The sequence below is a fragment of the Crinia signifera genome, chromosome 19, assembly GCF_055691185.1.
Source record: "Crinia signifera chromosome 19, ASM5569118v1, whole genome shotgun sequence".
Classification (NCBI taxonomy): Eukaryota; Metazoa; Chordata; class Amphibia; order Anura; family Myobatrachidae; genus Crinia; species Crinia signifera.
In genome coordinates this window covers 18,483,015-18,510,902 of record NC_139226.1, presented here as the reverse complement: position 1 = coordinate 18,510,902, position 27,888 = coordinate 18,483,015, and the positions used below count along the sequence as shown (strand labels likewise).

At 43.0% G+C, this 27,888-nt stretch overlaps 2 protein-coding genes across 4 annotated transcripts in view; one reads left to right on the top strand and one right to left on the bottom strand.

The window, feature by feature from the left end:
* The first annotated feature begins 3,750 nt into the window (after positions 1 to 3,750).
* LOC146041719 (Schwann cell myelin protein-like) overlaps positions 3,751 to 27,888 on the top strand; it is a 55,296-nt gene continuing 31,158 nt past the window's right edge. Inside the window, exons 1-5 of one of the 3 annotated variants that reach the window (XM_083161631.1) lie at positions 3,751 to 3,834; positions 5,977 to 6,073; positions 8,622 to 8,975; positions 14,203 to 14,496; positions 26,497 to 26,584. In XM_083161631.1, coding sequence (XP_083017757.1) covers positions 6,034 to 6,073; positions 8,622 to 8,975; positions 14,203 to 14,496; positions 26,497 to 26,584 — 776 coding nt within the window. In that variant the 5' untranslated portion in view covers positions 3,751 to 3,834; positions 5,977 to 6,033. The remainder of the gene's footprint in view (positions 3,835 to 5,976; positions 6,074 to 8,621; positions 8,976 to 14,202; positions 14,497 to 26,496; positions 26,585 to 27,888) is intronic. The other 2 variants (XM_083161633.1, XM_083161632.1) reach the window with 2 other exon arrangements.
* LOC146042349 (uncharacterized) lies at positions 15,661 to 21,122 on the bottom strand. The gene is made up of 3 exons (XM_083162329.1): positions 20,516 to 21,122; positions 19,407 to 19,663; positions 15,661 to 15,670 (listed from the first exon to the last, which is right to left on the bottom strand). The coding sequence occupies exons 1-3, from the start codon at positions 20,930 to 20,932 to the stop codon at positions 15,661 to 15,663; spliced, it is 684 nt and encodes a 227-aa protein (XP_083018455.1). The 5' UTR covers positions 20,933 to 21,122.

Here is a 27,888-nt window from a genome sequence, read left to right as displayed (position 1 = left end):
ACGGGCGCTGACAAGATGATACATGGACGCCGACAGACACATATGTTGACACATGGACACTGAAAGACGCCTATACACAGGGATACGCTGGCACACGGACTGCACATAGAGACACTGATGCTGACAGACGCTGACATCTAGAGACATAACACAGACAGCCAGACAATGACACAAATATGCTGACATGTGATGACACAGACACTGAATCATACCTCCCAACTTCTTGGCTGCTGAAATAGGGACCCGGAAAGGGGCGGGTCCTATGCAAATGAGGGCATGATTTATGCAAATTAGCGGCAACCCCATTTTCAGCCGCAAATAGACGCCGTGCGCATGCGCACAGCGTCTATTCAATCAGCTTGGGGGGCTCCCAACTGCCACCTCCTGCAGCGGGCCAATGCCGGCCGCGGGTGGGACAGCGGGAGAGGACACAAAAATCAGGACTGTCCCGATGAAATCGTGACACTTGGGAGGTATGCTGAATGCTTTGCATCCCACTGTAGAAAACCAGGTTTTGAAAGAGTTAACCTTATTGTTGTGTTCAGCTCCTGTGCTGAAGCCTGTAGAAGGGGAGGGCTCTGTAACCGGAGTGCAGAGTGCAGGGGAATAAAAGGCAGCGGCTGGAGCAGGACGGCCAAGAACAGAAAGCAGGGAGAGGGACGATGCTGCAGCTGCCCAGCCTGCGCGGAGGTACGGAGGTTGTGTGTACTGTGTACACCATACGTCGCTCGTCGGCGCTGAATAGACGCTGTGCGCATGCGCACAGCGTCTATTCTTGGCAAGCTGGGGGGGCTCCCAACTGTCGGGGGACAATGGCGGCCCCGGGCGGGAAGCGGGAACGTCCCCGAATATTGGGTTGTTCCCGCGGTAAGCGTGACAGTTGGGAGGTATGTGTACACAGAAACAGTTCCGAACTTCCTGCCTGTGATGCTGCTGCTGGGAGGAAGGGAGGGAGAGAGACGGAGTGAGATAGGACAGACCTCACCTCACCTCTGCAGGTTAGAGTGAGAGGCCTCCGGCGCCCACGCAGCCCCTGCTCCTCCAAACAGTGGCGGGGGCTGCCTTACACAAGCTACGCCACTGCCTACAGTATGTGCTGTACTATTATCTGAGTGGGGGGCGCTATGTAATGTACTATATGGGGGGGCCTATGTGCTGTACTATTATCTGAGTGGGTGGACCTACTCTATGTAATGTATTATATGGGGGGGGGGGGGCATGTGCTGCACTATTATCTGAGTGGGTGGACCTACTCTATGTAATGTATTATATGGGGGGGGGGCATGTGCTGCACTATTATCTGGGTGGGGAGGACCTATGTGCTATATTATATGTGGGGGGACCTATGTGCTTTAATTTCTGGGGGGGGGGGTGCTATTTGCTTTATTAATATCTGTGGGATCTATGTGCATTATTATCAGAGTGGGGGATTTACGGAACAGATGTCAGACACCTGCGATTTTGGGCCGATTTCGCACAATTATCGGCCCAAAGTGCTGAAATCGGATGAAATTGGCCCAGTTTTACATCTACTGTATCTTTGTATTTATGAAAGATTTTGTTCTTATTTCAGTAGCTCTCAATCCCAACCTTAAGGTTTTCCCAGAAGGTCACGTTTTAAGGATTTCTGTTGAAGTTGAGTACAGCTGATTTATATGCATTACTGACATATGACACTAGATGGCATTACATTACATTATACAGGTTGAGTATCCTTTTTCCAAATATCCGTTATCCAAATTATTCCAAAAACCATACATACTAGAAAGTGGAATTTTTTTTGTTGTTGTTGTTAAAAGCACTTCTGGGGACATCTGTAACAGCACTACTGTGGAAATAACATGTAACTTGCACTAAATTTGTGCAAGAAAATGATTGCTTGGCATTCAAAGTCAGTGCCTGAGATAGAACACAAACTTTGTTTTATGCACAAATAAAATATATTTGTTTGTATTTCATGTCTTTGATGTTGTTATACAACATAAATCCAAGATACCTCAAGATACATCATAGAAATATTCTGAAATACAGAATAATCCGTTATCCAAAATTCTTCTGGTCCTGAGCATTTTGGATAATGGATGAGTTTGAAGAAACTCAGGGAGCTCGAGGTGTGCTCCCAACACCCAGTGCAGTGATCTAAATCGTGCATAGGGGGCCGTACGTACAAGTGGACCCTCTCCCAAAGGAGAAGGGCCCAGTTACTCGCCTAACCCCTCTTAACCATAAGGCCGAAGAGGGGAAACAAGGGATCGGTGGGTCCTCTTTGCCGAAGCTCAGAGAGACCCTCTTTCCTCAACCCCAGGTAGGGTTAGGGCGGTGGGTCCTCCGCACCTGAAGCTTTGGAGAGACCCGCAAAAGGCTTCCCTACGCCTTGCGGCTCGGGGTCGCCCTCGAGGGACCACAGCTCTCCCGAAAAGAATGAGAGCTATGGTACATTGGGGAGTGGATTGCCCATAAGGGTCACAAACACAGCCCAAAAAAATGCGACAAACTACAAAAAACGGAAAGCGTGAGAAGTGACAAACGTGAGAGGGGAAAAAATAAATAAATAAAGAGACCTCTGCCGAAAGGCTGGGGTGGGGGGGGGGGGGTGTGTAAAAAATTGTCCTAGCCAAAAGGCCCAGGGTGAGGACATGAAGCGCTAACCTAAAGGGAGAGTGTGCAGTGAAAGTGCCATACTTGTGCAGTAGTGATATATGGATAAACAGTGTAGTTTCAGGCACCCCCGAGTTTCCCTGGGGGCACAGTGCAGCCTTTCTTGCTTCCATTTTTGTGCAGTGGAGGAACATTCACTCTTTTCCAGTACTCTGGAATTGCACCCGTAACTGGTTCAAAAATATGTAAAGACCAGCACCTCTTTAAGCTGTATTAGTATCCTTTGATCCTTTGTATCCCATTTGGCCCCAATGATTTATGTACTTTCAGTTTTGATAGTTCTGTTAGGACTTTTACCTCTGGAAATTTACTTATTTCTAACTCATTTTTATGAATATACTTGCAACTTATTTGTGGCCCCTTCCCCTCTCTGTAGTGAATACTGACTAGGAATAATTATTAAGATGATCTTCTCGGACGTTGTCTTCGTCACTCTCTAAAGACACTCTCCGTCTTTAGTTTTATTGTTCCTCCTATGGATTTTTGCCTTTCATTTATGTACCTAAACAAAAGTTTTGCTACCTTCACCTGCTCTTTGCTGCACATCATTATCTGTCCTGAACTATAGTTATCTTCCATTTATTTTCAGTCCTTGATTTATGGAGTAGGGTGCTACATTGGAGAAGTCAATCATGTCAGACCATTTATAATAATATCAATAATATAGTATTATATTATACAGTATTCTTCTTTTTTAATTATCCATATCCCCAAGTCTACGCAGAGTACTATCATTGTCATCTACTACCTAGAGTGAGTGCATCAAAAATGTCTTTAATACTGTATACATGACTTAATTTTGGTAAGTGCAAAAGCTAATGTGGATTATTAGAGGCTCCTTCCCTTGGTGTTTTGAACCTCAGTCTTTCTGTATTATTTAACTGATGTTGACCACCATCTGTTTTCAGAGATATGGTGAAGATCCCGACAGATGGGATGTACTTTATCTCTCACAATTTCCTCTCAGGCTTTAGTTTATAACACCCCAAAATGCACTTGACCTGACTCACAATCAGGTAGCAAACCTCAGCATTTAGCAGAGACAGTTTCATAGACAAATCGAATACAAGCTACAAAGACGTAGAGGATGTGATGCAATGTAGGAGCGTACTTATTACAGAAGTGTTTGTTTTCCTTTTGTATTGCAATATAAGCAGCCTAGCATGTAACAAACTAGTAAGTACTATTTTAAATAGATCTATTTTAATTGCTTAAATAGATGCTCCTGATTTTAACAACTGCTCGAATAGTCCATCAGACCTAGATAATCGTTTTCGGTGTATTAATGCATTTTTTTGTTTGGTGTATGTATTTATATATGTTTTTGATTGGTGTATGTATTTATATATGTTTTTGTTTGGTGTATGTATTTATATATGTTTTTGTTTGGTGTATGTATTTATATATGTTTTTGTTTGTTGTATGTATTTATATATGTTTTTGTTTGGTGTATGTATTTATATATGTTTTTTTTTGGAGTATGTATTTTTATATGTTTTTGTTTGGTGTATGTATTTTTATATGTTTTTGTTTGGTGTATGTATTTATATATGTTTTTGTTTGGTGTATGTATTTTTATATGTTTTAGTTTGGTGTATACATTTATTTATTTTTATATGTAATATAATTTCTAGGTTCTTATGATATATTTATGCCATGCAGACTTCAATTTTTTATTTGTATAAAATCGACCACATCTAGTTTGATACTTTGTGGTAAATGTAATCATTTTGGAATTCTATTGAAGATGGGATATTGCTATGGGATGCGGTTAATTTCCCGGCGGTCGGGATCCCGGCGGTCGGAATCCCGACACTGGAATCCCGACCGCCGAAATCCCGAAACTTTCTCCCTCCGTGGGTGTCCACGACACCCATAGAGGGAGAATAAAATAGCGTGCCGAGCGTAGCGAGGCACCGGGCCCGCTGCGTGGCGAGCGCAGCGAGCCCGCAAGGGGGGGCGATCCATGTCCCCCCCTTGTCGGGATTTCGGCGGTCGGGATTCCAGTGTCGGGATTCCGACCGCCGGGATCCCGACCGCCGGGAAATCATATCGGATCTATTGCTATGGATAATTGTATTTTGAATTGTATACATATATTTGCAAAATAATTATAATGTTTGTAATGGTTATAATATACAGTAACCATGGCCCTAACTGTGTGGAGTTTGTATATTCTCCCCGTGTTTGCATGGGTTTCCTCCAGGTACTCCGGTTTCCTCCCACAATCCAGAAATATACTGGTAGATTAATTGGCTCCGAACAAAAACATAACCCTAGAATGTCTGTGTGTGTGTGTACTTGTAGTAGGGAATATAGATTGTAAGCTCCACTGGGACAAGGACTGATGTAATGTTCAAGTATTCTCTGCACAGCGCTGCACAATATTTATGCTCTATGGGGGTTATTCTGGTTCACTCCATCTGGCAAATTTCTTCTTAGATGGACAAAACCATGTGCACTGCAGGTGGGGCAGATGTAACTTGTGCAGGGAGAATTAGATTTGGTTGGGGTTTTACTTCAAAGTGAGATCTATATTGTGGTGTAAAACTAAAGCATACAGTATGTTCCCTGCACAGAAACAAAATAACTCACCCAAATCTAATTCCTCTGCACATTTTACATCTGCCCCTGCAGTGCACATAAAACCATGTGCACTGCAGGGGGCAGATGTAAAATGTGCAGAGGAATTAGATTTGGGTGAGTTATTTTGGGTGAGCCCATCTAAGAAGGAATTTGCCAGAAGGAGTGAACCAGAATAAACCCCTATATAAGAAACTGTTAATAAAATAATATAAATAAATAAATGTTCGTTAATAAGTAATTCATTTGGTTATAATTAATCTTTGAATGGGATTTTCTTTTTCAAATGAGCTAAGTAATTAATTTAGGATAGAAATTTAGGATATAAATTTAGGATATATATATATATATATATATATATATATATATATATATATATATATATATATATATATATATATAAATCCATGGAGGACCGGCACTCCCTTTGCTCGTAGAAGCTTGCACTGGTGCCCTCACAGCTCAGATATGAGCAACTTGTAGAAGAAATGGGTGGGTGCGGCACTCAGCTATCGACACACAGGCAAAGACGACAGGAAACTGTCTAGTTTCCTGTCGTCTTTTCCTGTGTGTCGATAGCTGAGTGCCGCACCCACCCATTTCTTATATATATATATATATATATATATATATATATATATATATATATATATATATATATATATATATATATATATATATATATATATATAGTTATATAACTTTATTTTATATATATTTTTTTTTTACCCACAGGAGACATTTTATTCTTACATCAGGTGACAGCAATATACTGTAATCCAACCATCCATTATGAGAAAACAATTTATTGTTCTTTTCATTCTTGTACAAGGTAAATTAAAAAAGAGTCATTAAAAAAATTTAAATAGCTGCTTATTGTAATACAGGTTGAGTATTCCGTATCCGAATATCCGAAAACTGAAATATAAAAAAAAAAAAAGTGTTTTTTTTTCAAGATATTTCGGGGGTTTTTTTGTTGTTTTTTTTCCCCTTTTTTGATACTTACCACATCCCCCGGCATCCACGGCAGGCTTCAGGATCCTCTTTAGCGGCATCTCCGGTCCAGGGGTGTATTGCGCGAGTGTGCGGATGGGCCGGTGACGTCACCAACATGCCTGCAAACTTGCCCAATGCCCCCCTTGGACCGCTGTAGAGGATCCTGAAGGCCGCAGTGGACGCCTGGGGACACCGTGGACACCGGGTGACCATCGGAGCACCACCAGGAGGCCAGATAAGTGTGTTAAAAAAAAAAATCCATAAACCGGAAAAATTATTTATCGTGCTCGTGGTCCCAGGCTTTTCGGATAAGGGATACTCAACCTGTATTTTATTGACAATATTGAAGCAGAACATTTTTAATTGATAGGTCTAAGATATATAAGCCAAGTAATTCTATTTGAACAGGGGGTGCTGGATTTTGAGCAGCACTATATTATGGAATAGTATATTATCTGATAAAATGACTATATTTTGCCATTGTTTAGTAACTAGGGGGTAATTTTACTTCTAAAGCTCCTAAAAATGAAAAGAGGCGATTCTGTCTCTCGCTTTCTAGGATGCAATAGAGAAATTATAGAATCTGTCTGGTTGCTATTGACAACCTCGCCTCTTTTCATTTTCAGTAACTGTGGTAAATTGAACCATAATTGTTTTATAATACAACTCCGTAGTAAAAAAAAAAAATATTTGAGGCAATTCGCAATGTTTAAAAAAAAAAAACACAATTAGTTAAATGTTATTCGGTTAGCAAGTAGACCATGTCTAGCTAGACAGTCAACACAAAAAGGTCAACATGCACTAGGTCAACACTAACAAAGGTCAACATGCTCTAGGTCATGGGTCTTCAACCTATGGCCCTCCAGATGTTGTGAAACTACATGTTCCAACATGCATTGCCAAATTTTTTCCTATAAGAGCATGCCAAAACTGTCAGGGCATGCTGGGAAATGTAGTTCCACAACATCTGGAGGGCCACATGTTGAAGACATGTGCTCTAGGTCAACACTGACAAAGGTCAACACAAACAAAAGGTGGACATGGCAATGGTTGACCCATGACAAATTCAGAATATTTTCAATTGTTTTTTGCATTTATCATGTGTCAAAATCCATGTAGACTGGGAATGGTAAAGTGTGCCGCGTGGAGGGGTATCCCGAAACACGGCGAGCGAAGCGCTACACTTATCGGATGCCCATGTTCTAAGGTGTTAACATTGACACCAAAAAAAACGAGAAAAAATCATGTATCATGACTATCTACCTAGACATTGTCTGTGACCTAATCCATGCCTAATTTGCCGTACAGCAAGAGAACCACCCAAAGCATTATTCAGCTTGTTCAGGTTCACTTATTTTATAGATTTATTTAAAAAAAATCCTTTTTAATTATATTGGAGCAAATGTACAGTATGTGCCTGGTGAAGAGATAAAGTGGAAGGTGATACTGCACCAGCCAGTCAACACCCAACTGTCATTTTTTAAACATAGCTGATTGGCTGGTGCATTGTCACCTCCCACTTTATCTCCACTTTATCCCCATTGTTTTATCTTCCGTTTTCATGCCATCCCATCAAACTGCTGTTCCTTATATATTTTTTTATTTCACGATGAACTCAGCTGGATAAAATTGTCTGAGTTTTGAACCATGCTAAAATGTTTGGCCCATGTTTAGCTTTCCATAATGGTTATTGTGGACTGGTACATGTTACTTGTGAAGTACTCAAACTCAAGGGTCATTTTAAAAGGGAAATTACTTACAAGGCATGGTTTTGTCTTGCAAATGATTGCCCCTTTAAAAAAACATCCTAGTTCGGACAGCATCCCTCACGGCTGTGGTTCTCGGAGGCATTTTCACCAATAGTCTCTTTATAATAAAGCATTGCAGAACAATATTCTGTAGGATCTAGCGAAGTATTCAGACTGTAGACAAGATGGTCAAGCATGTGAAGAATTAGACTCATACAGTACAGTATCTATAGCAGTGTTTTTCAACCACTGTGCCATGGTACACTAGTGTGCCTTGAGCTGTTCCCAAGTGTGCCCCCACATCTAGAGATGCCCAAACCCATTTACAGCCACCACCAGTTCAAATGTTATTTACTGGTCTCTTCTTTTCATGAAAAGGGCCAATGTATTTTATTTTTGTTACCTGTGGGGACCAGTGTGATTGTTTTTAATGTGGGGGCCAATAGGTTTGTTTTTTTCCTGTGCTGGCCAATGTGTTTTGCCCTGTGGGGATCTCAGGGTGTGCCTTGGCAATTTTAAAGTCCTATTTAGTGTGCCGCAAGGTAAAAAGGTTGAAAATCACTGATCTATAGGATATTTTTATGATCCGTAACCTTGGCCTTGCTCAATAATTTGTGTTTTGCTCTTTTAAACCAGTGCCTGCTGGCTATCAAATGGAGTATAACATCCCATCCAGAATCCAGGCCTTACTTGGCTCTTGTGTTGAGATCCCCTGCACAGTCTCACCAGCGCCCACAGAATTTGAGAACCTCGAAGTGGTTTGGCATGTTCTCAAATATGTACCTCTCCTACCGGTTATTTACAGTACACGTAAGGATGAAATATCGAGGGATTATAAGGACCGTGCGACGCTGATAGCATCTACTAAGGGAATGTGCAATCTCCGTATACACAAAGTGACAAGACAAGATGAAACATCATATTTTCCAAATGACAGGAAGATATATATTTTTAAAAATCGTTATAATTTTGTTGAGCTAAAGGTCACAGGTAAAAGAAAGTAATAATTTAATCAAATCTATATTTTTGGGGAACATTTTTGGAAAGAGGCAATATAATGGATTGGGAGATAATATTAAGGGGTTTATGCACCCTGGAGGGGGGACATGGCTAGGAGGTGTCTGAGTGGAATTAAAGTGCTGTATAGGAAATTAGTAACAGTAGTTGGTTCTGATTGGCTTAAGGAGGGTTCACACCTATGCAATCAATGGCTGGTCAGGCAAAACAGTCCCAACCAGCCATGTTGTGTGTTACCCTGCTTGACCGCCTGACAGCTGCAGACATACTGTAGCACAGTGTAAAGCGGTTCTAAGTTACTGAGTGGTCAGGATAGTATCAGTAGGCCAAACATGTTTACTGCCTCCTGGGTAGCAGAAGGAGAGCGCAAAAGTATGGGATAGCCTCGTCAAGCAGCCACCTTAAGGAGGGAGCAACTCCTTAAAAAGGGGATTGGAAAAGAAAGAAAAAAGGTAGCGCTACTAACACATAAACCTTTAAATAAACAACATTTATTGTGCACTTCAGTAATAATAAAAACTTCAGTGAAGTATATAGTACAAAAACTGCATTAAGTTAAAAACAACAATAAAAAGCCACCAACATCTGAAAGCAAAAAGATTATCCGTTCCTAGTTTTTTCAAAGCCTTTGAAATACCTTTGAAAAAGCTGTCTACTGACAGGGAAACGCGTCAGGGGCTGCAGATTAGCCACCTAAGCCACCATCATCTTTGCACAGCACCAGCACTTTGTTATCCAGACCAGTCGCCCTGTGGCACGCAGTCACAGCCACCTTACCATCAAGTGGGAGTCTGTGTTCTCTTTGCATCGCCCAGGAGGGTAAAGCTGCTATGCCATCCTAAAGTGGATCAATTCCCCTGGAGGACACTGTTGGTAATTATACCCATTGATCATTCTTAAGGATTTTACAAAACAGGCGACACAACTAGGAACAGATGATCTCTATGCTTTCATATGTTGGTGGCTTTTTAATGCAGTTTTTATACTATATACTTCACTGAAGTTTTTATTATTACTGTAGTGAACAATAAATGTTGTTTATTTAAAGGTTTATGTGTTAGTTGCGCTACCTTTTTTCTTTCTTAGTATCAGTAGACCGTTAGGAAGCTGGTGGTCAAAAGACCAACTGTGACATTCTGATGTGCAGAATCCTGACACCCAGCTGGTAAGTATTCTAACCATCTGCCCTACCACCTTAACCCAAACCCTCCCTTCATGCAGCATAACCTTAACCCTCTGCCCCGCAGCATAATCCTAACCACCCCCTTTAGTCCCTAAACCTATCTATGCCCTCCATACTCATACATTCTGACACCAAGCTACCCCCTTAGTGGGAAACCTTAACCCTCACCTCTTAACGCTCTGCCATGGGCCTAAACCTAACTAGCCATGGCACACTTACGTTTTGGGATGCCAACAGTCGGGATTCCGTTGTCAGTAGCATTGGAGTTTTTATCACCAGTTTTTTTTATTTCGGCTTCGGTATTCTGACTGCAGGTACCCCAATGCCGGTACGCTGACCGGATCGTGAATGGTCAGCCACTTAAAAATTAAGCTGTTAAGCTGTGCATAATGACTACCCATTTCCAGCAATTGCAGGAGTGTTATAAGCCAGTTATCAGCTAACATCCCTGCATCAGCGCTGCACACACACAACTGACAGTCATCAGCCCGGTCTTTCAATAATAGTTGAATGAGCCATACGAGGGTATGCATTACACTAATTGAGGACAGTTGTCAACATTAATAAAAAAAAATTTTTTTAAAAACTCATGTCAACCATTTCATATGTCTACGGTTTGAACCTGTCGACCTTTTTAACCCTGTCGACCTTACCCATGTTGATCTTTCCCATGTCCAACTTTTGACCATGTTGACCTATTGCAAGTTGACCTTTTGGGATCGACCTAATGTCTGTCTATCTACACACTGCTTATCTAGTCATCTACACCCATTGTTTGGGTCATCATCATTAAAACAATTCAGATGATCAAATTTTTATCATGTTCTTGTAGTGCACAAGAGTTCAATGATTTTAACTAACAATTAAATAACAATTGTATATTGTTTGATCATTTGCCGTGAATGTATTATGATACACAGATGTGTCCAAATACACCTATCTCATATTGCATCAAATACCCCCATTAGTTGTGCCAGGGGCAGACTAACTTAACGACGCCAAGCTGCCAACAGACTACTGTGACTGGCATTTCAGATTTGTAGAAAACATGGGTAAAAAGACAAAAGGTGAAGGCTCAATACAAGTAGCTCAGACCATGCCCCCCCCCCCCCCTCCCCTTGTTACACTTAATTTGTGACTTTATTTGAATACTTTTGTGACAGAAACACTAATCCTTAGTACCTAGAACACTAAGGCATATATTCAATGCCGTGGGCGAGCGGTGACTGCAAGCAGGACTTTTTGCTCGCAGTCACCGCTCACCCTGTCAGTATTCAACTGACCCCCCTCATTCGCAAATTCCCCCTCGCTCCGTTTTTTGAGCGAGGGGGAATTTGCGAATGTGCCTCCAAAAGCTGCGAGAGCCGAGGCTAATTACAGCGAGTTTGCTGCACTAGCCGCGGCTCTCGCAGTTTAGGGGAATCCTCGCCGTTCTGTGACGGCGAGGATTCCCCCGGAACGTTGCATAGTGCAAGCGTCCGGCGCGGGGGTTAAACTGCGAGGATCACTGGTTTTCTGTGATCCTCGCAGTTTAACCCCCTCGCCGGCCGCTCGCACCGGCATTGAATACTGCACAATGTCTTAATAGGTAACTACAATATGAATAAGATACAAATTGAGGCAGGGGTGTCACTTACCCATGTGTACAAGATTCAGCTATACGTGCCCCGTAGACTTGCAGTATGGGTGGGGGTCTTGAATGGGAGTCAAGCTTCTATAAGGGGTGGGGTTACAGCATTTTCTAGCACTTTGGAGGTCCAGGAAGTGCGGGCTGCTCCAGACAGTGTTGTGGCTACAAGTTCTGGCTCCTACACACTAATAGGAGCCAGGTGCTGCACATAAAATTAGAAGAAGGAGCTGGCACTTTGCTGTCAGGCCCCAATGGGTGACAACTGGGTCCGGCCCGTACCCCTTTTACCTATTGTGGTGCCACTAATTTCAGGTAAAGGTTCAAAATAATGGGAAATCATTATTAGGACACATATGGATTCACCATTTATTCTTTTGGTGATGGAGCACCAGATGTTGGAGCACCAGGTGACAGTGCACCAGTGGTGGAGTTACTGTTGAATGTTTGCTGTCCACCTTGGCTGAAATATCAACACCAATAGCAGATAGCCCCAGTGGCGTAAGTTCCTACCAGGTGCCCGGAGGCAAAAAAGATGGTGGTGCCCCCTACACCCAATCTCCATTGGAGGAAGTGATGTAATTGCAATGTGATCAGTCACATAACTTCTTATGAGCTTAGTGATTGTCGTTAAGCTCTGATAAAGAGCCCTAAAAGTAAATTTTCTTAGTTATTTCACACATATCCAATTGTATTGTGGTGCACGCCAACTGCTGGGCATCTATACAAATAGATGTGTATCAATAATTGTCTCAGATCAGATAGCCATACACACCCATCTAAAGATCTTGACTGGATGTCTATAGTTATGATTTGGGTGCACCTAAACTACAGACTTTCACATTTTTTCTTGCACCTCCGGAGGCTGCAAGAAAAAATATGATGTAAGCCGCTAATGGGCATCTGATTGCAGAAGCAATTGAATAGCTCAAATATATGACAAACTGTGGGCATGGGCCACAAATAAATGGCCCACAGAGAATAAAAAAAACACATTATCCCCTACTGAAAAAAATTCACATTAACGCCCACCAAAGAAAAACATTATCCACCACAGAAAAAAATACAACATTATTCCATACAAAATAAAAACACATTATTCCATAGAAAAACCCCACTATTCCACACAAAAAAAAACACATTATTCCAACACAAAAAAAAATTGTTCCCACACAAAACCCCACATTACAGTATCCCACAAAAAAAAACATTCCACACAAAAAAAACATTATTCCACACAAAAAACACAGATTATTCCCATACAAAACAATCACATTATTCCCACAAAATAAAAACACATCCACCCCCCAAAAATGCACTGTTCCAAACACAAAACACATTCATCAAAAAATACACCCCCCAATTTTTTTTTTTTTAAATCCAAATACACCTTATTCACCCCCAAAAAATATACATTGTCCCACAATGAATAATGTGAAACAGAAAAGGATACGGCACACACTACACACATAATTGTCCAGCCCAACACAAAATATTTACCTAACCATTCGGGATCTGAAGAAGAAGTAGAGCTCCCAGTCCCTCCTTACCCGGCAGTCCTACAGTACCCGCAGCTTCAGTGCTGTATTGGGGGCACTGTCTGCGCAGGATGCTGTGCCGCCACGTCGCCTGAGGTCACAGCCAGGCCGCATCGGAGCTAAGTTTACAAAGCCAGCGCTGCTCTTTCTCAAACTACTGCAGAACTGATGGAGCAGCTGGCGCTGTGGTTAGACGCTAGCAATGCCAGACTTGATTGGCCAGGGTTCGTGCGGCGAGTTATAAGTAATGAATGGTCCTTGAGTCAGCCCTACAGCATGTGCCCCTTTTATAGCTGGCGCCCGGAGGCCAATGTCTCCATTGCCTCCGGGAGTTCCGCCACTGGATAGCCCATTTATTACAACACAGGTGGGCTGAAAGAAACCTTATTCCTTTTTAGTAATCCCATTGATATAGTACTTTAATAATTATTGGACATGGTTGCTACTTGCATCATTAATACCGTAACATAGAAACATAGAATTTGACGGCAGATAAGAACCACTTGGCCCATCTAGTCTGCCCCTTTTTTTAAACATGTTACCTCAAACCATATTTGATCCTTATTTTTTTTGTAAGGATATCAATATGCTTATCCCAAGCATTATTTGAACTACAGTCCATAAGTAGTACTGTATATGTAATTTTTTTTAATAAATTGTTCATTTACATATACATGATGTGAAAAGAAATATATAATGGTTGTAGCTTCATTAAAATAAGAATGTACATTGTCAGTATTCATGAAGCCCATATGAGTTGGTTCCAGTTACTACATATTATTTATTCTTATGCACATATATTTACACTATACTTTCTGAAAATAATTATACACTTTTATATCATTTCTGCAGATGTCCCACCTGAATTGGAGCTGTCAGTGCCAGGAGAGATGACCGTGGGGGAACCCTACACAATCACGTGTTCTGCTAATCACACATGTGCCTCCAGTCCTCCTACATTCACTTGGAATGTCACTGGTTCACATGTCACTGAAAAAAAACTAGACCTTGGTGAGGGTTTGACAGGAGCATTGTCTGAACTGACATATCAACCCTCTGCTGCAGATATTGGGTCAGAAATTCAGTGTACAGTTTTATTCCCCAATCAGCAAACAACTCACAAGACTGCTAAACTCAACATTAAATGTAGGTATGACATACTGTATTATTGCATTGATGTGCATTGGCGTTGAGGGAGGGTGGTAGATGTATTAATTACATGGGCCTGGGCTGCTGGAAGTGGCCATGGTCCACTACCCAAGTATTAGTATTTTTATTATAATTTTATTTATAATGTGCCACAAATGTTTTGCAGCGCCGTACTACCACCGTACTTACAGCAAATAAATAACAAATAGAGTACAGGTAAAGAATGCAACAATTCAATTCACATAACAGCTTAAATGTGAGTAGTGAGGACTTGATCAACATACTACTAGAGGCTTGTGGCCAATGATGGAGATGAGCTGTAGACAAGGATGGTCGCTAAGTGTTTGAGTATAGGGGAGCTGTGAGTGAGATGTGAAGAGAAGAGGGTTTTGACAACAGGAAGGAAGAGGGCCCTGCTCGGAGGAGCTTACAATCTAGTAGGAAGGGGAGACAAAGAGATTAAATGAGGTGCAAGCAATTGGAGGTGGCTTGATAGCCGGATGTAAGTGGGCAGATATGGTCAAGGCATAAGGCAGGGGGTCGGATTACAAGCCTCAGGACTGAGTTATGCAGCGGAAGGGTACGCTTTGATGAATTGGTGAGTTTTCAGTGCCCATTTGGAGATTTGCAAGGTCGGGGAGAGTCTAATGGAGTGAGGGAGTGCGTTCCACTGAAGGGGTGCAGCACGGGCAAAGTCCTGAAATCTAGTATATCTTCAAGATGGTGCCCACACATTAATGGCAAAGGCTCTTGCACTGTGCCAAAGTCTTGACTCTGTAGTGCACATACACCATCTTCCCAAATATTGCTTGGAAGATGGCAGTGGCTGAATAGGAGGGACCTGCTTTTCACAGCAAAGTAGGAAGCAGGTGCCCTCCTCTGTCCCCTCCTCCCTGCCCCCTGGATTAGAATGGCATGTGGGGGTGTGGACCATGTGGGGTGCAATTAATCCGTTTTTACATTTTATTAATTTGTATGAAGCGTGGACATGCCCACTTTTAGGCCACACCTCCTATTTATTACCAGGTATGGCATGGCTCGCTACACACCTGTTCATGCTACTGCCCTGATCCCAAAAAGATGAAACCAATGGTATTTTTTTTTTTTTGGGGGGGGGGGGGTTCATTATTGTTTGCTCTAATGTTTTTACATAGAGTGTTTTTATCGACTACTGTAAATAAGGATGACAGGAAGAAATGGAATTATTCAGAAATGTGTCCTGTTATATTTTATTTATATGTTTATATGCTAACTTGGACAACAGTTCTGGTCTCAGTTTTGTGCCAGTTCTGATTCAGTTCCTGCATCTATCCTCCCCTACGAACTCAGACCCCTGTTCCCACTCCATCCTACATCGGTATCCTCACCCATGTCCTTTGTAGCACCTCTGTCCTATATCATCCACTCTCGTTTCTCACCCTGACATTGTAATATTGTTGTTCCCTTCTAACATGTCTTCCTGGCAATGTGAGCCTTTGAATGGGGACCCCCGCAGTGGCGTAACAATAGTCCCGTGGTGGGGAGGTGCTGAGAAGGTGAGGGCACCTGGGGGGGGGGGGGTCTGCAGGGCTATAGTTACCCGCTGCCATCTGCCCCTGCCGCCAGCCGGTACCTCCTGCCGCTGGCGCTTCTATCTAGTCCCAGCTCCTGCAGCTAATACAAAGTGACAATCAGAAAAGGGCTGTCCCCATACAGCAGACCGTTTATAAGGTTGCTTGAGGAGGCTGTCGCATACTCTAGCATCCTCAAAAACGGTCTGCATTATGGGGGAAGCCATTTTCTGAGTGTCGCTTTTTATATGCTGCAGGAGCCGGGAGAGCCGGGACCTGACAGAAGCGCCGGCAGCAGGAGGTACCGGTGGCACAGGGAGGAGGCGGGGGGGGGGGGGGGGGGGTTGTTAACCCTAAGGGTTGGAGGGGGGTTTGTTAACCCTAAATGGGGGGGGGGGTTGTTAACCTTAAGGGTTGGAGGGGGGTTTGTTAACCCTAAAAGGGGGAGGGGGCGCACTGCCCGAATTTGCGGCAGGCAGGAGCAAATGTAATAGTTACGCCACTGGACCCCCGCTCCCATTGCAGAGATATGGCAGACCTTTTAGATTTTATATTGCAAACCAAATATTTATTGGGTGGGAAAAATGTGGATGAGTGGCCTCAACCCATTCCTAAAAATGCCTTCTGGGTTGTTCCACATCTTCCACATACTAATGAAAGATGTGATAAAAACAGTAACTAGTAGTTAGTCTGAACTTTGACCTCTCTCCCACCCAGCAGGGTCTGTGATGTCATCACCTACTGTCACCACCCACTGAGCATGTCAGAGAGATGACAGACTTATGTAGGGTACACACCAGGACGACCACCGTCGTTCACGACCGATAGACGACCATGGAACGATTTCCCTTGGACTTCCCGGGAGCTCCCAGGCAGTCCCCAGCAAACGATTAGCAAAAATTGTGGGTTTTTGGCGGAACGATCTAGATCCGATCCCGATGCGCCCGCGATGGTCGTTAAGACGGTCGGATCGCTGGTTTTTGTTTTTTTGCAAGAACACCTGCGACCGTCGTCCGATTGGCCTTTGAAATTTAAATGAAGGGGCTGGACTAGCAGAGGGGATAGGAATAGCAGCAGCCATTTTAAACCAGTGTATTTCTGCTTTGTTACTAGTGAGGCTTGGTTTATACCTGCTGAACGCTGGACATAGCTATTTACACATTACTTTGTTTTGCCTGCCATTACAAAGTGTCTTTTAACCCTGCACTATGGAGAATGCAGTGATGGGTAGTCACCAGCAACAGTAACTGCTCTATTATGCAGTGTTGAAGCTCAGACGTCAGAGAGCCCAGCGCAGGAGAGAAAGATCATGCTGGACAAAGCAGTGGCTACTTCAGCGTCAGACTCGTTCGCACATGCCACTGCTCAGGGACATCAGGGAGAATAACCCAGACGATTTTCGTAACTTCTTGAGGATGGATGATGCCACATTCCAGGAATTGCTGCGTCTGGTGACTCCCCACATCGAGAAGCAGGATACCAAGTATCGCATGGCTATCCCTGCTGAGGAACGGCTGGTGGTGACCCTGAGGTTTCTGGCGACAGGACGGTCTCTTGCTGACCTAAAGTTTGGATCCCTCATCTCCCCGCAAGCTTTGGGCCTCATCATCCCGGAGACCTGCAAAGCCATTGTGAAGGTGCTGCAGTACCAGTATTGCAAGGTAAGGATGAAATATACACTGTACACTTTATTGTGCAAACAAAATATTTTTATTTATAATTTAGGCCTGGGACAGAAACAGGTTTTTTAGGCCTTTCATGGTTAAAACATGTAAAATAGTAAATAGATTGTGTCAACACAAATATATTATAATACCATATATAAAAGATATTGTACAAAAACACACACTATATATAAAGATTTAGGTATGTATGACCCAGTTTAAACTTTCCCAATAAGTACGGGCTACTGTGTGGCAGAGGATGTCTGCCGCAGATAAGTAAAGGCTGCGGCCCACATGGCGCATGGCGCAGATGCAATGGTCCCGGCCCCATTGATGTGCGCCATACGCCATGTGAGCAGTGGCCATCACATACCTGCAGCTGAGACCATGTCTGCCGCACAGTACCCCATACTATTGGCAAAGAAAAAAGGGCAATAAATGGAGTTTGCTATCCAGATTGAGGAGAATCCTGTTCTCCCTCTGGTAATGCAGGTACAGGTAGCAGCATATAAATAAACAAAAAAAACACACTCTGGTAACTTCTGGAACATGCCCTTACAACAGTAGGGATAAGGTACTGTGCGGCAGAGGATGTCTGCTGCAGATATGTAAAGGCTGCGGCCCACATGGCGCATGGCGCAGATGCAATGGTCCCGGCCCCATTGATGTGCGCCATACGCCATGTGAGCAGTGGCCATCACATACCTGCAGCTGAGACCATGTCTGCCGCACAGTACCCCATACTATTGGCAAAGAAAAAAGGGCAATAAATGGAGTTTGCTATCCAGATTGAGGAGAATCCTGTTCTCCCTCTGGTAATGCAGGTACAGGTAGCAGCATATAAATAAACAAAAAAAACACACTCTGGTAACTTCTGGAACATGCCCTTACAACAGTAGGGATAAGGTACTGTGCGGCAGAGGATGTCTGCTGCAGATATGTAAAGGCTGCGGACCACATGGCGCATGGCGCAGATGCAATGGTCCCGGCCCCATTGATGTGCGCCATACGCCATGTGAGCAGTGGCCATCACATACCTGCAGCTGAGACCATGTCTGCCGCACAGTACCCCATACTATTGGCAAAGAAAAAAGGGCAATAAATGGAGTTTGCTATCCAGATTGAGGAGAATCCTGTTCTCCCTCTGGTAATGCAGGTACAGGTAGCAGCATATAAATAAACAAAAATACACACTGTGGCCCTTGTGTGGCAGAGGATGTCTGCTGCAGATATGTAAAGGCTGCGGCCCACATGGCGCATGGCGCAGATGCAATGGTCCCGGCCCCATTGATGTGCGCCATACGCCATGTGAGCAGTGGCCATCACATACCTGCAGCTGAGACCATGTCGATGGTAAATGATAAAGTAGCCTATTTTTTAAGACAGATCCTCAAAAACAGGACACTCTGGATCTTCTATCAGTAAAGAACTGTAGAATTGACGGTACTGGGGGGGTTGAGAAGGCTGTGTAGGTGTTGACTGGGTATGTGTTGGAATTGTGCTCGACTGGCCTGCTACGGTGGCAGGCGGAGTAGGCACTGGTGATTCTAATGACAGTGGTGTGTCTGGTGCACTACCAATGCCAACTATTTTAGTGCCACTGTTGAGATACCCTAAACTGCCATTATACACCAACTCCATGCATAACTTTTCAAAAGTAAGTTGCTGGTCAGGAGCCATGTTGCGAACACACTCTGCCACATAAGTGAAGTAGTTGTCATGTTTGTCGGGGTTTCTTTGCAGGACTTGATGTGCCCGCATCATAAATTCTTCATGTGCCGCTGCTTCTCCTTTTTTTCCTTTGCCACGCATTTTTTTTGAACGGGGGAGTGGTGGAGTGGGTTCCAGGGTGGGTGGCGGAGTGCGTGCCGGAGTAGGAACTTCGTTCGATGTGCATGCATTCTCAGATAGGACAGATAGGTCTGGGGTTGCAGGTGGGTAGTCACCAAGCTGTAAAAAAATTGAACATGTTTACTAATCAATTCTATTTACTTCTAATTTCAGTTCCCTACCAGCGTGAATGAATGGAAAGTCATCGCAGAGGAGTTTGAACAGCGATGGAACTTCCCAAATTGCGGTGGAGCCATTGATGGCAAACATGTCCGCATAGCCCAGCCTATCAATAGTGGTTCCTACTATTTTAATTACAAGGGCTATTTTAGCATTGTACTAATGGCTGTTGTTAATGCGAACTATGAGTTTATCTTCCTGGATGTAGGAAGGAATGGCCGTGCATCGGATGGTGGCACTTTCAAGGACACAAAGTTCTACGAAAGGCTCATAGCGAACACCCTTCACTTGCCGTCTGTCCAGGAAACTAAACAGGGGCTTAACTTTGTTTTTGTGGCTGACGAGGCTTTTGGCCTGCACGAGCATGTCATGAAGCCATATGCGCAAAGGGGGTTGAACCATGACAAAAGGATCTTTAACTACAGGCTATCCAGGGCACGGCGTGTTGTGGAAAATGCTTTTGGCATCCTGGCAAGCCGGTTTCGCATTTTCCACACTGCCATTAACCTGAGGGTGGACAAAATTGACTGGGTTGTCACGGCGTGCTGTGTCCTGCACAATTTGCTCCGCAGAAAAGCCACACAGCAAAGGGCTACAGGCACAGCACTCCAAGAAGACCAAGAACTGCCAGAGGAGGTAGTGCAGATATCCTCCTTGCAAACCCCAACACAACACTACACAGGGAGTGCACGAGCCAAACAGGTGAGGGAAGAGTACATGGCCTACTTTAATGGGGAGGGCGCTGTGGATTGGCAGGAGGAATCAATTAGATAGCCAAAAAAATAGACTCACCGATGCAGACTGCGAATTCTCCTCCTCCTCCTGCGCCGTGACTTCTTGGTTTTCATGTTCTACCATAAGGACTACTCCTGTCCTCATCGACTCCTGGCTGAGGGTGAATGTCAACCGGTCATAGTACCAGAGCGATGTTTGATACATCTCGTCGACTCCAGCACCAGACTTCTTTGCAGCCTCCATCTTCTTGTGTTCCTTTAAGAACACCGTGCGCATATTCTGGATGCGTTTCCTCACCCATTCAACATTGGCCTCTGGGTGAAATGGAAGACTGTAGCGTGCCAACTCCTCCAAGGCTTGGTTTCTTTTCATTTTGTTTGAATACTCCTTGGATTTAGTTCGCCACAGGCATTCGTGTGCACGATATTTTTCAATAAACCCTTCAAGAAACTCTTGTTCCTTTGCGTTGGACATTGGGACTGTAAAAAGATAAAACCATTTTAGTTGTTATAGTTATACCCATGTTTTGTTTCATATTTAAATTTTTATAGTTATAGTTACCAGTTTACCTAGTTCTTATGTTTTAAGTATTTAAAATGTTAATAAACTTTTATGAAAACCACTATACATTTTATTGTGCAGATTGCTATTCACACACACAGGTGAATGGGGCCTAGCAGAGAGGAGTGCATGGAATACTGCAATGGTGGACAATGGTTTATGTATATATATCTATATATACACAAACACACACACACACAGGTGAATGGGGCCTAGCAGAGAGGAGTGCATGGAATACTGCAATGGTGGACAATGGTTTATGTATATATATCTATATATACACAAACACACGCACACAGGTGAATGGGGCCTAGCAGAGAGGAGTGCATGGAATACTGCAATGGTGGACAATGGTTTATGTATATATATCTATATATACACAAACACACGCACACAGGTGAATGGGGCCTAGCAGAGAGGAGTGCATGGAATACTGCAATGGTGGACAATGGTTTATGTATATATATCTATATATACACAAACACACGCACACAGGTGAATGGGGCCTAGCAGAGAGGAGTGCATGGAATACTGCAATGGTGGACAATGGTTTATGTATATATATCTATATATACACAAACACACACACACACAGGTGAATGGGGCCTAGCAGAGAGGAGTGCATGGAATACTGCAATGGTGGACAATGGTTTATGTATATATATCTATATATACACAAACACACACACACACACACACACACACACACACACACACACAGGTGAATGGGGCCTAGCAGAGAGGAGTGCTTGGAATACTGCAATGGTGGACATTGGTTATATGTATACACACACAGATGGGGCCCACCCAAAAAAACAAAAGTGACATGGTCGGGTGCACGGTTGCCAAACCAGTGCTTTATACACACTATATACATTGGTGGCAACAGTGGGCATGCATAGAAGAGCATTGGGAGTGCAAACATACCAGGTTGTTGTTCTGGGAGATGAGACAAGAAGGAGAGTCCAACTGCTGCGCCAGCGCTGTTTGCTATGTGGAAAAACATGGCGCCGGGGGAGTGTTTAGGAAATGCCACTCAAATAGGCTGGATCAAACGACGGACGCACCGACGGACGGACGACGGAGGCGGCAAAAAACACTCACGATCTGCATACGATTGACGGTCGGTCGGCCTGGGATTGACGGATCCTACCTGCAGCACGTAGGACCAAAGATGCGACCAAACGAGCGGCGTGAACGCGCATTGGATCGGAATCGGATCAAATAAATGGCAAAAACACACGATAATACACACAATCTGCATACAACCGGTCGGAATTGGATCTAAATTGACAGAATCGTGCCCTAGTCGTCCTGGTGTGTACCCAGCATTATTGTTACATAGATTTATACAATGTGGGCAGCTGTGTGAGTCAGAGCTGGTCCTACTGTAGATTAGGCAATGTTTGCCCTAGTTTGCCTATGCCTAGGTCCAGCTCTGGTGTGAGTCATCATTTACTTTGTATTTTGAAGACGTATTGTATGTGACAACGGCTGGGAGTAAAAGAGAAGGAAATAGAAAAAGGAACATGCCCAGTGTGCATTGTAACAATATATGAAGGCCATGGTCATGATGCAACTTTTTTACATTCTTCCTGCCATAAAAAATTAATTAGCTCCACATACAAAAAAATAAAAAATTAATTTCTCACACAAAGTGAAAGAAAATTATGGACATATGTAAGATAAAAAAAAAAACACAACATAATGGGAATTACATTTACAATATAAGATTGAAGTGAATACATTATAATACAAAATGATAAACATGAATTAGATACAAAATAACAATAGATCACTGTTTGTCAACCACTATGCCGTGGTACACTAGTGTGCCTTGAGCTGTCCTCAAGTGTGCCCCCAGAGCTAGAGATGTCCAAACCAGTTTACAGCCACCACCAGTTCAACTGGTCTCTTCTATTCATGTAAAGGGCCAATGTATTTTATTATTGTTAACTGTGGGGTTCGGTGTGATTTTTTTAATATGGGGGCCAATAGGTTTGTTTTTTTTCCTGTGGGGCCAATGTGTTTTTGCCCTGTGGGGATCTCATGGTCTGCCCTGGCAATTCTAAAATCATATTTAGTGTGCCACAAGGTAAAAATGATAATGAGAAGTAGATATATAAAATGATGCATTAAAAAAAAGGAGTCCACACATTAAAGTTGGGTGGGTGTGGCTTAGCTCATGGACAGGGGTTTATTTACTAAGGTGGGAGTTCTATTTCAGATGGGATGTTGCTATGGGCAACCAATCAGAATCTACTTTTCATTTGTTTAGCACCTTTTAGAACATAATGGATGGAATCGGATAGGATTCCCATAGCAACATCCCATCTGAAAAAGAACTCCCATCTTAGTAAATTAACACCATGATGTCTGGGGCAAGGCAGATGGCCAATAGGTCAACACCAAAATGACAACATGCATAAAAAGTTTACATAAAAAGGGTCAACGTGAGGTTTTCACCTTTTTTGGGTGTCAATGGGTGTCCTCTACTGCTGGGCTTGGCACTCTTCACTATTACCAGGGGCTGGCTGGCAACTTTTAGCCTAGGGGGCAAGTCCAGAGCACTGGCCCATACCCCCCATCCTTCCGGAAGAGTGAATGCTTGTGCGCGCCTCCGGCGCGCTGAAAAATTAGGGGTGTGGCCTATCATAAGGGGGCGTGGCCTGTACCTTGATTGTATTGTGTACCTGCAGATTGCACATTGTGATGCTAATTACACATTATGCCGCACACCTTGATGCCCATTTCACCCCATACTGTGATGGCAATTACCCAATGCTCCCCACACCGTAATGCCCATTACGCCCATACCATGATGCCCATTACAGTGCACAATGTGATGTCCACAGTGCCAGATTTGCCCCCACAGTGCCAGATATTCCACCACAGTGCCAAATACACATATGCCCCCACAGTGCCAGATATGCCCCCACAGTGCCAGAGACACATATGCCCCCACAGTGCCAGAGACACATATGCCCCCACAGTGCCAGAGACACATATGCCCCCACAGTGCCAGAGACACATATGCCTCCACAGTGCCAGATGTGCTCCCACAGTGACAGATACACATATGCCCCCACAGTGCCAGATATTCCCCCACAGTGCCAAATACACATATGCCCTCACAGTGCAAGATATGCCCCCACAGTGCCAGAGACACATATGCCCCCACAGTGCCAGAGACACATATGCCCCCACAGTGCCAGATATTCCCCCTACAGTGCCAGATACACATATGCCACCACAGTGCCAGATATGCCCCCACAGTGCCAGAGACACATATGCCCCCACAGTGCCAGATATTCCCCCCACAGTGCCAGATATGCCCCCACAGTGACAGATACACATATGCCCCCACAGTGCCAGAAATGCCCCCACAGTGTCAGAAACACATATGCCCCACAGTGACAGAATTTCCCTCCAGCAACTTACCATTGTTGCTGTCTCTCCCTCTGCTGCTGCTGGGCGGGGGGGGGGGGTCCGACAGCCCTCCTGCTCCCCCAGGCCGCTTTGCCAGTCACTGGCTGCGAGCCGCGCTGGATCACCATCCACCTCCTCCAGGCAGCCCTCCTGCACTGGCCGCGGCTTCCAGAACATGGCCGCGGCTACAGGAAAATGGCTGCCGGCCTCCTGCACTGAGGACATAGTGCAGGAGGCCGGCGGCCATTTTCCTGTAGCCGCGGCCATGTTCTGGAAGCCGCGGCCAGTGCAGGAGGGCTGCCTGGAGGAGGTGGATGGGGATCCAGCGCGGCCCGCAGCCAGTGACTGGCTAAGCGGCCCGGGGGGCACATGGCACCCTGCCCCCGGCCCAGCCCGCCCCTGACTATTACCATTTGGGAACCACGTGGATGGTAAAGCATGCAAAAGTAAAAAAAAAATATTGGAAATAATTGTAGTTGCAAAAGAAAAGTGAATGGATCATTATTGCAATACCCCAGGAATTTGACAGACAGGAAGCCGTCATTTGGGTATTGAAACTGTCCATTTTATAGGAGTGTCAGTAATAAATGTACGCATGCCCAAGCATTTTAAGTGAGGGTCTGTGACCTTAGCTCTGGCCTCGATCTCACAGACTGGAAAAATCATTTAATGGTTTGCAAATTGCATATGGATTAGCAAGTGGATTGCGATTAGCGTTCCATTTGCTATTCACTTGCAAAGTTACAGGGGACGGGGTTTCTTTCTGTGTGGGCGGCTGTTATCTACTAGCAGTAATCTGTAACTTTGCAGAAGAGCGATAAACTCTGTTTCGGAACCTAAGTACAGATTCCTTTACTTATTTGCTACTTATAATATTCTTTGTAATAAATAATTGTTTTTCTGAGAGAACAGTTACAGCTAATTTTTCATATCTCTCCTTTAGAACTGTTTTGCTTTGGGTCAAATCATGGTCATTTTTTGAGACAAACTATTTCTCTAGGTTTTCTTAAAATGTGCTCAAAATTCCTGTATTAAATTATGTTTTAGCTTTTAAAATGCTCAAACCCCAATATTTTAGATGATATCATGCAAATACCTGATGATTATTAATAATTATTTTATTGTCAAAACAATTTTTTTTTTTAAAGACGACTGTAAACCAATTAAAGGCAAATACAATATTAATGAAAATTGGTGATGTTTAGCATGAACATACAATAATGCTGTTGAGAACAATTTTTATTATTGATTAATTTGATGGCATGATAACATATTTTGGTAGTGTTGATTATGTATGGGATAACACATTACTAGCTATAAATACGATTTTTGGATATTACAGATAACAGTAATTTTCTGTACATTTAGAGGGGAAATCAATTGATCAAAGAAAATTTTACTGCAAAAAATGGGAATAATCATCACATTTTTTTTTGCCTGTATTTTTTTTGGGGGGGGGACAAAACAATTAATGCCAACATTTTTGCAGTAAAATAGTAGAAAATAAATAGGATCTGCATAAATTGTGTTTTAACAATCGCAGCTGGGGAAAATGATATTTCTGGCAAATCTTGTTTGCCTCAAGCATGTAAAAGTGCCGGCTTTCACAATTAGGATCAATTAGTGACGGTAATATACTGCAGTTACTGTATTTAAATTTCCCTCTTTTCCTAATGAAATTTTATTTAAAGACATAAAATCTATATAGACTTTATATGAGTTTATACACAAATTAGCACATTTTGTATTATTGTTATTATTATTATTATTATTATTATTATTATTATTATTATTATTATTATTATGTTAAACTATGTTATGAATTAGAGGACTATTGAAGATTTTATTGATGATGATGTTATTGTTAAAAATATTATTGTTATTATTATTATTATTATTATTATTATAATTATTATTATTATTAGATCGTTGAATATTTTAATAATAATAATAATGATGATGATGTTGTTATCGTTAAAATATATGTTAAAAAGTACTATTAATGAATCATAAAGATAACTAATTACTAATAACTATTGTTTCTACAGTGGGACCTCAAACTAACATTTATATTGGAAGTATTGTTGGAATCATCTCCATTATTGCACTTTTAGGAATTGCCTTCTTTATTTGGAGGTACAGTAAAAGTATTTCCTCTCCTTATTTGTTTAACACTGCAGTATCAGCTAAATGTTACAGTCTTTCTTCCATTACTTAATTAATTTTAAGATAACAAGGTTAAACCCTAATAAACGGCTACTAAATCAGAATTCACTCTTATGATGGTCAAACCATGAACAGTTTATTTGCATTAAGGGGAACTGAACTGAAAATATCGGTACTTATGTAGTATCTGGGCGTCCGATTTTTTGATTGTATGCCTTAAGTTAAGGCATACAATCAGATGCGATGCGATGCGATATCGCATCGCATCGCATGCGACCATCGGATGCGATGCGATGACCCGATTTTTCCATAGGAATCAATGTTAAAATGACTGAGTCCATTTTAACATGGAATTCAATGGGAAAAAGGGGTCCTTTTCATACCCCTACTATCCAAGTGGGCATGGTGTTGGATATAAACCTGTGGCGAGCGTAGCGAGCCACCGAGCCCGAAGCGTGGCGAGCGAAGCGAGCCCCGCTAGGGGACGGTATTCTGTGTCCCCTCGCGGGGCTCGCTACGCTCGCCACGCTTCGGGCTCGGTGGCTCGCTACACTCGCCACAGGTTTATATCCAACTCCATGCCCACTTGGATAGTAGGGGTATGAAAAGGACCCCTTTTTCCCATTGAATTCCATGTTAAAATGGACTCAGTCCACTTTAACATTGATTCCTATGGAAAAATCGGGTCATCGCATCGCATCGCATCCGATGGTCGCATGCGATGCGATGTGCCCGATTCTAAATCGGACGCCCAGATAGTACATAAGTACCAAAATATCAAATGTATCACTGGTCTGCAAGTGTCATATTGTGCTAGAATCCAGTTACATGGTGTAATATATCATCAGTAAAAAGGAATCATGTTGTAATCTTACTGCAATCGCTTGTTTTTCCTCTGAAACTGAAGTTCTGCATTTTTAGATTAGATTAGATACCACTTTATTGTCACCACCCTAATTTAGGGCGACAAAATTCAATTTAGCATCCATCCGAATACATACATACAGTAAAAAACTGAATATCCATATACAAAACAGTGAATACTTAAAACCCATCAACCCTCCTCCCCTGTCCTGAATTCACATTTAATTCTAAAATAGCCCTAGGGAAAAAGCTATTCCTCATCCTACTAGTCCTACAGCCCATACAACTAAAACGCCTGCCTGACGGTAGTAACACAAATAAACCATTTGCCGGGTGGGTACTGTCTTTTAAAATATTATGAGCTCTGCGCAGACAGCGCTTTCTCTGAATCTTCTCAGCAGACGGGAGTG